This window comes from Camelina sativa, chromosome 9, assembly GCF_030686135.1.
Source record: "Camelina sativa cultivar CO46 ecotype springtype chromosome 9, ASM3068613v1".
Lineage (NCBI taxonomy): Eukaryota > Viridiplantae > Streptophyta > Magnoliopsida > Brassicales > Brassicaceae > Camelina > Camelina sativa.
Window position 1 is genome coordinate 17,478,621 of NC_141888.1, and position 9,052 is coordinate 17,487,672.

The window sequence follows — 9,052 nt, forward strand, 5'->3', positions numbered from 1 at the left end:
AGTCCCATACCCACTAGCCACCTAACCACAATCACAATCATCAGCGGAATAACCAATCTCAATATCCAATAATATAACCAATAAATATAACATCAACAATATCCAATAATCAAATAACAGGAAACATAGAACCAGCAACCTAGCAATGTTCTAATGACCCAACTCTAGCAACCTAGCAATGCCAGAGAACAACAAACCGAGTCCCTAGAACATCCTCCTCTTTATTGTCTTGATTCCATGATCACACTTTGCCTTTACCTGCACCACAAACACATATTGAGATGCATGAGTATTTGATAAACACTCAGTGGGCTATACACACAAGCAATAAGATCTCTACATGCCACAATCAACAATCAATAAACAAACCAGGCAATATACAAAGCATGCAACATCCGTCGTAGCTGAAAGAAGGGTGTCGACCGACACCAGATGGTGTCGATCGACACTGACAATCTGGTGTCGACCAACACCATGCCCGACACTCCTGAAAACCCTAGTTTGTGTCGACCGACACCTCCACATGGTGTCGATCAACACTCGCCAAAGTCTCGAGCCGTCCTCGCGTTGGTGTTGACCGACACCCCAACTGGTGTCGACCAACACCGATGCCGAGCATCGATTTCCTTCGATCAAAAACTCTGAATCTTGCCTCCAATCCGCTCCATGCATTCCTAGAAGCCAAACCCAGCCATAGCAGCGACGAAAAACCATAGAGAACTCAAAGAAACAACCACATAAGCACCAAATCACAGAAAAACTAGAGATCTTAGCTTAGATAAGCCATGGTCATGCACTCACCTCTTTGCAGGAAGATTAAGACCAATAGCAACAAATCCAACCCTCCTAGCAAGCTTCTAGATCCTTCCTAGCTCCAAAACTCTCAAGAACAGCCAGGAATCTCACCAATCTCTCTCAAAATCTCAAGAACAATGATTTCCTCTCCTTTCTCTCAAAAACAACAAAGCGGCGACAAAATAAACTTCCCAAAACCCTTCTTGTGTCGAAACCTGCTTAAATAACCCGGTTCAATGGTTTCCTAAAACCAAACAGAACTAAATCGATTAAAAACTCAATCTGGTCGAACCAGAATTTAGTGGTGTCGACCGACACCCCCTTGGTGTTGATCGACACCCATCCCCAAAAACCAATTTTTGGTTCGCGGATGTTATAACAGCTGTTCATGTCCCTGTTGCTGCTGCTCTCGCTCTGCATCAAAGATGAACGCATTAAGTAAAAGTCAAGTGTTCTATTGGTGCGGGTATTAGCACCCCCATCATACCGATCTAAACCAATAAGTTAAATTAGTTATTTAAACCGGGAGTTCAATTCACTGTTGATGAAAGCCTTCGAATGAAAGCCCAATTCGGGTGCAAGGAGCCAACTTCTCAGATCGCCCGGCGGCTGACCTAACAAGGAAGAAGAAACTTTCCTAATCTTGAGCAAGTCAATTAGGAAAGTAGCTATATTCTGTAATTTAGGAAAGCCTATAAATAAAGGGGAAATCCCTTCATTGTAGATCATCAAGCAATTAATATAAAAACCATAATTCTTTATTGTTCTTGAGAGAAAACCCTAACTTCCTCTTCAAGAGATTTCAATTCCATTTGCTTCTTAGGTTTGATCCAATTTCTTAGAGAGAAAGTTTCATTGAATTTTTTTCTCTTTCAAACAAATTTATTGTGTGAAACTCGGTTTCTACATATTCAAATTAATTAGTTACTCTTTAAGGCTTTCGAAATGAATGTTAAAACAATTCCCCGGTTTGTGGTTCTTGAAACGTTGATCTTCTTCATGCTTTCCACTTACGTCTTGTGATTATGAATTCACTGTGTCCATAGCCTGCCATAAAATCATAATACACGTCCAGAAATGGATGGAAATATATGCACACACTTTAGGGAAAACTTGTATGCCTAGTTGCCTCTGAGGCGATTCCTCTATATACTGGATCAAAGGTAGAGGTGTCAATAGGGATGGCCCGGCCCGGCCCGGCCCAAAACCCTTAAAGTCCGCATATGTTTGAGCCCGTCTCGGTCTGATCCGAAGTATTTCTGAGTCTATATTTCAAAGCCCGAGCTCGGTTCTAACAGGACTACAGAGCTTTTCAGGCTTTTTTGGACTTATCTTAGAAATCAAAAATTCAAATTTATAAGCCTTAAAAAGCAGTGTTTAAAAGTGCACTATAAAACAAATCAATCAAAATTTTAATAACTCATCTATATTTACTACAACCAACTTAATTTAAAAGAAAAAGTTTAAAACTAAATAAATTTTAATAATTTAACCATATAAAACAATGTATAATTCATATAAAATATCATAGATAAAAATTTTAAAAGTATTAAGTAGATATGAAAACTAGGATTAGAGTTTTAAACTTTATTTACTATAAATCACTAATTAAATATTTCAATCAAACAAAAATGTTAACAAAAAAGTACAAACATAATTGTAAAAGGGTTTTTCGGGTTGGCCCGAGCCCGGTCTGGCTAAGCCCGAAAAATTCTATAACCCAAATGGGCTGAACCGAAAAACACAATTTTTCATAAATTATATATTTAAGCCCGAGCCCTGTATTTTTTAGGATCGGGCCGGGCCAGCCTGCGGGCTTTGGCCCTAATTGACATACCTAATCACAAGTTACCAAATGTTTGCTGCAGCAGTATAAACCAGCTGTCAGCAATAAAGTCTTCTCTCTACATGATTTTGGATGGAACACCTCCAATAACATTGCTAGCCTTAGGCTGTTCTCTCTATGCCCGGGTTCCAACCTTTCTTTTCAAGTGGCTGGAGGTGGCTTAGGCACAAGAATTTAAATATCACGGTGAACATTTAAAATCAATCTGCCATAATTTCTGTAGTTCTATTTAGCTATATGTTTAGTGTACGTCGTTGAGCTGGTAACATAGACTAGGCGCCTCCATTCTTAAAAATCCTGTATTAATTAGAACACTATACATTGGGATTCAGGTGTTTTAGATATGTCAATCCATAATTTGGTGTTTATACATATATATTAACTGTTTAATAGGAGATCCCAGAGAGTACCACTAAAGGAGCAGCAAATAAGAAAACCAAGGGAAGTGGTGGAAGGAAGAAGAAGTAAATCAGAACTCCAGCTGTTCTAAGGCTGTATATAGTTAGTACGCTTCTACTGCAAAGATCTCCGGAGAAGATTGATAAACTTTGATGGTTTTCCTAGGGCTAAGTAATCTTGTTTGCTTTCTGTAACCTTGGTTAGTCTCTGCTTTCTCAATAGTACAACTTAAACTGTGATTTTTTTTAAAGTCCTTGGTTAGTCTCTGCTTTCTCAAAAGATTTTTTTTTGGGTAATTGTAATCTGTACCATCAGACGAATGAAAAATTAACTGACACAAAACGTCACTATTTACACAGTACAAAAGTCATAAAAGTTACATCATTACCCCTGTATCTATTTGTTTTTTTATTATTTTTATTTGTTTATCTCTCTCCTCTCTTCTCTTCCATTCGATCATGTGTCGCTGTGGTGGTTTTGAATCCTGCCTGGGGTTGAATCAACTGTGATTTGTTTCAGTTGATAGGGAAACATGACGAGCGGTGAGAAGAGCAACGTAGGAGGATCGACGAGCAATAGAGTCAGAGCGGAGAACAATGGAAGTGTCGTGGTGAGAAGGTGAGGTTGAGAGGCAAGTAAAATAATCCTACTCGGAACCGGCAAGCCGTCAATGGTCATCATCGGAAATAGATGATCGGAAATTTTGGAAAATCCCCTTTACAATAAACGGAAGTACACAACATTGTTTTGGTAGACTTTATAATTTTAATAAATGATTACAAATAGGTTATACATAGATTATAAATTAATCCATAAATTAATTATAACAAATAAAACCTTAACTGTAACAGAAAATCTTAAACGGGTTATTCCAAATTGATAGTTCATGGATATTCCAAAATTTATTTTCGGAAGATCACGTATATGGTTCCAAATATCTAGAATCAATATTACCAATTTATTTCCACAGATTTTATTGATAAACCATATTAATATAAAAGTTATTAAAGGGATAAAATATACTCTCAATCATTAAAAAAAGAATCAAATCTCGCTAATTTAACAAGATTAATCGTGATCTTCGGGATCGTATTCAGAAATTAAAAATTAAACCTTAATGCTAGATTAGGACTTCCTTTTATTTATATTACAATTTTAGACTAAAATATAATTTATATGATTGATTTTAAAAGTTTTTAAGGTCCTAATATAGCATTAATCGTGATCTTCAGAATCATATTTTATTTTAAAATTATAATATAAATAAAAGAAATTTCAATTCGTGCTCTAGCACGGTTCCTAATCTAGTTTGGTATAATTTGGTAATATTTTAAGATGTTACAAAGGTACGTAGTTTGCTAAAAGACCATTTATCTTTTTATATAATTTTTTATCCTGTTAATATTTTATATAGCATGTTTATAAATTTTGTATTGTGCTGACAGTTAACTTATCGACTTACAATTTATCTTAGGGAAATTACCTAGAATATTACATAAAAGTAGGTTTATTACTAGATTAACACGTTGAGATTTTGGACTTACTAGAATAACACATAAAAGTTTGCAAATTACTTCTATACCTAAGTTGTGTGTTTTATTATGTTTTATGCCATTCTCTTTTAAAACCAAGATCTTAAAAGGGGAAAATAAATAGAGAATTCCAATAAAAGCACGAATCGATCCCTTGAATCTTTGTGTTGTTTGTCTTACGAAAGTTGGGTTGAGATCGGGGTTTTTTTTAAATTATTTGGAAAGCGTGCGGCGTGGACAGAATCTGTGTGGAGTACGTTTGGCTGGTGGACCAGGGGCGGACGGCGAGGTGGTTTGAAGTTGAGGAGGAGGGAAATATAGCGATCTGCTGTGAGGTAAATTTCTATATCGTGGTTTAGTCTCGATTTTTTACTGTTTAGAAAGAGTTTGAGTATTTCATAGTAGGCGTTGTATTTTGTGGAAGGTTACTTATGACGATATTCATGTTCGTTTTCTGTATTCTTTTGAATTCTCTTTTCCGGAAGATTTTTGTGAGACTTCTTCTTGTTTTGTTGCCAATCTAAGCAACAGATTTTTTGTGATATTTGAATTAATAACCAAACTAATGATTCTGTATTCTGTCGTAGTTATGGGGTCAAGCAATGATGCGAAGAGGTATCCAAGAAGGCTGTATCCGGATGGTAATTTTCCACTGGCGATGAGAAGCATGCACCACAATTGTAGTTTGTCTAATCTAGCTGGTTTGAAAGACTTCGTTGGTGATGAGGTGTACGACCAAATAAGAAAGAATTCGCAGGTGGGAGTGTTATTGGATCTAGCGGAATCCGACTACCTGTATTGTGGGAAGACCATTCATTATCTATTGTCCAATCAATTGGCAATAGACATTCCATCGGAGGTATGGTTTTTGGTTGGAGGAAAGCCGCTAAGGTTCTCTCTATATGAATATGAAGAAATTAGTGGTTTGAATTGTGAGAAGATTGATGAAACAGAGTGTGAAGTCGATCATACACCTTTATGGGCGGCTTTAAAGGTGAAAGCTTTTAATGGACCCAACTGGCAGGAGCTAGTTGACGGTTTGAGAAGTTGCCGTGGGTGGTCTGATGAAATGAAGAGGCAGATTGTTCGGTTGTATCTTGTGCATGTTGGAGTGCTTGGTTTATCAAGGAACAGTAGGATACCTCTAGAATACGCAAAAAGGGCGTTGAATGAAGTAGCATTTGATAGTTTTCAATGGGGTAGGGTTGGATTGAAGAGTTTAGTTGATTCCATCAAAGTCCTTGGGTTACGTAACCATGCTTATACCCTCCATGGATGTGTCCATGTATTGCGGATATGGGCATTTGAGAGCGTGAAGGTGCTGGGGGCTACCTACGGGCATGTAAGAAAAGGTGTAGTTTTGCCTCTGTTAAGGTGGAGAGGAGGGAGGCCAAGGAAGGATATTGAAGCCTTCATATCCGGGAACAAACTCCTTAATAATGGGGAGGTATGCCTTCAATTTACGTATACATTATTTGTCTGCATTTTTACTTTGAGATAGCATATTTAAAGTTATGGTATCTGAAATGCAGCTTCAGGTGAAGCATTTAGTACCTAAACCTTTGAAGTTCATATATCCAGATTGGCCAGGACAGTATTCTGTGTATGGTGTAGGGGAAGGTTTGAAGAAGAAACTGGATAATCTGCTGTTAGACGTGATCAATTGGGAAGTGGATGAAAGAGAATGGGATTGTGTTAAAATAAGGAAGGGGGAACATACGTAGAAGAGGGAGAGGAGGCAACCTGTTGCAGGGGTAAGTGATGATGATTTCGTTGAAACAGCCCCAACCAGCATCAGTAATGTCCCCAAAAATGCGAAGGAGCAGAAAGAAAGTGTTGGGGACAAATGTTCAGCAGAGAAGGCGTCTGGAGATAAGCAGTCAGGTGTGCAGGGTGAAAATGGTAGTGGAAGGTTATTTACTATGGTTGAAACACTAGGGGCAAAAATGGATAATATTGAGATATCGTTTTCTAGAGCAATAGCGGAAGTTGTGTACAAACTTCAAGGTATGGAGAGTATGATGGGTAACTTTGAGAGTGACATTCAACTATTGAAGAAAGTTGTCATCAACTCAACGGATGGAGGAGCGCATACGCAAGGACCTCGTACAATAAGAAATGACGAACCAAAAATAGAGGAGGTATCATCTGCGTACCGTATTGATGAAATTGTTACTATATATCCAGTGTTCAGTATGAAGTCTTTGTATTTATGTATTCGAGGAAACAATATTAATTTCAGTATTGTGAAGTTGTATAATTCTGTAATTATTTTGATATATGATTTTCTACGTACACGCAAATTTTGTATACTTTGTCTCTAGTTTTAACAGCGTCATATTATATATCAAATGTCTTGTATATAACGTCAAATACATGTCTTTTTTTTCAAGTCATGGCTATATCAGATAAAGCATTCGGACCAGGATGGTTATAAAGTTGCTAGTTGTGTTAGGAATCCGTTAGCCATTAAGGATAAGGTCATGTGGTCTGGGAGTATTAAAATCGAACTAGAGGACAACGTAGCCGCGAGTGTAGAGCAAATTCCAAAGCAGATGGTAGACAGTTTACAGCGTGGCAAAAGAGTTCAGAGTTGGGAGACAGAGGAAGGTGATAAAATAGCAAAGTATAATGACAAAGTAGATGGAGCAGGTGCTCAACCCGTTCCTATTAATGTTATCCATTCGGTAAGTGGTGGTAATCCCGTATGGTCGGATCGAGAGTGCGAATCAGTTGTGGATTTAACCGAGGAGACAAGTACTCCTGCATCATCTCATACATTGAAAGATAAGGAGAAAGCCAGGTATTTTGCACATTTGTTACAAAAGGTGTTTCCTCCCTCAAGAGAGCTTGATCTTCTATTAGTAGATCCTGTGAGCACTAACATGGGATTAAGCCCTAATGATGAATCAATGGGAGCTGCATTAATTACCCGACGTAAAAGCCACACTGTAGTCCTATCTCCCGCAGTGTACAATCCTTTTATTGAGGCAAGGCCTGAGAAAATTGCAAGGCTGATGTCCTTCCTAACTGATGATTTGTAAGTGTTCATTTAGAGTTGTATATAATTAGTGTTTATATTAGGATATCATCTAAGATTTATAACTGATTTGTTAATTTTGGTATTCAGGGCTAAAGTACCTTGCACTGGAAATGCCAAATTTTATTTTCGCCTCCTGACCCCTAAACAATTGTGGCCAACTACAACATTCAGGTGGTTATGGGATGCGGTAAGCTTCGTAGTTTTGTTCCATAACATCTAACTCAGTTAACTATGGTATACTAATGTCTGATAGATGTCACTAATGTTGCAGCACATGGTTACATGTATGCATATGTTCCGTATTAGGGGGACGCAAACGCCATCCCCATATAAAACAAATCGTATTGCTTTCCTCGATCCGTTGTTTGTTAGTATGTGGGCATTCGAATTCTCTCAAATGGAAGCATCTAATAAATGGGTTTTCAGAGAAGGTTGTTTTGAGACGTACGTGGGGAGGCTGCCAAAATATGGAATGACACACAAGGTGTGGGTTGACGATGTAGACATCCTGCGCTTCCCATACAACCTCGATAACAACCATTGGGTAGCCATCGAAGCTGACTTAGTCCAGCGAAGGCTACGAGTTTACGATAGCATAAACATCGGTAGAACCGACGAGAGTCTACAAAAGAAGTGTAAGCCGTTCGCAAAAATGATCCCACGTTTGATACAAGCATATCACAGGAGGTACAAAGATGAGAATATCGGGGCGGCGGCATTTAGTTACTACTGAGTGAAAACACTCCCATAGAACTATCAACAAGGTGAGTGTGGTGTGTACACGTTGAAGTGCTTAGAGTGTATAGCTCTTGGACTAAACTACACAGGCCTATGTGATGCGGCCATGCCTTCGATTAGGATGAAACTTCCTGCAGAAGTGTTTGATGAGGTCCCAGACCGAGACTGCTTTCTGCAACTAGATGCTACGTCGGAGACAATAGATTATCCGGAAGCTGAGTTCAACTCAGGATCCAAAGGTTGAAGAAGTTAGGTTCCATGTACATTATCGGAGCAGTATGATTTTGCAAAATTGAAGATTGGTTTTACGCGTGTTGCTAATAGAAGATGTGTGTTTGGTCATGTCGTTCTTAGATTCTCCGAGGTCTGGTCACTCACATAGCTCCTATCGGTTGTTTGTAAACCCTCTTTAGGTGTAGTGTTTTTTGTATATTGCAGGGTCTAGATATGTATCATTATGACGTCTTTCTAACCAGTATTAGTATATGTTAGGCCTTTAATAGATGTGTACATATCATCAACTAAGTAACGGCCTTATTATGGTCTGTGTACACACGTACATATATTCATATGTGTACGTACAATCAATTCTCTAACGTTATAGACTTTATTTTTAGGTGCATGGTTGGTGCTTAGTTTCTCTCCAATTTGAGTACACTAACTTGTCCCTACTGGCAATCCTACGTACATTGGCAACAT

General features: G+C 38.2%; 1 protein-coding gene across 1 annotated transcript; it reads left to right on the top strand.

Annotated features, from left to right (window-relative positions):
• Positions 1 to 5,161: 5,161 nt before the first annotated feature.
• Positions 5,162 to 8,348, top strand: LOC147938230 (uncharacterized). The gene is made up of 7 exons (XM_087465536.1): positions 5,162 to 5,431; positions 5,513 to 6,019; positions 6,105 to 6,264; positions 6,355 to 6,713; positions 6,981 to 7,612; positions 7,703 to 7,802; positions 7,887 to 8,348. Exons 1-7 carry the CDS (start codon positions 5,162 to 5,164, stop codon positions 8,346 to 8,348), a joined length of 2,490 nt encoding a protein of 829 aa, XP_087321662.1.
• The last annotated feature ends 704 nt before the right edge of the window (positions 8,349 to 9,052 follow it).

What these genes read in the sequence shown, in the direction of transcription:
- LOC147938230 (XM_087465536.1), top strand. Translation starts at nt 5,162, where the DNA reads ATGGGGTCAAGCAATGATGCGAAGAGGTATCCAAGAAGGCTGTATCCG. An exon ending in GGATGAAAGAGAATGGGATT is followed by an intron (nt 6,265 to 6,354) that starts GTGTTAAAATAA and finishes TCGTTGAAACAG; the next exon opens with CCCCAACCAGCATCAGTAAT. An exon ending in ACGAACCAAAAATAGAGGAG is followed by an intron (nt 6,714 to 6,980) that starts GTATCATCTGCG and finishes TGGCTATATCAG; the next exon opens with ATAAAGCATTCGGACCAGGA.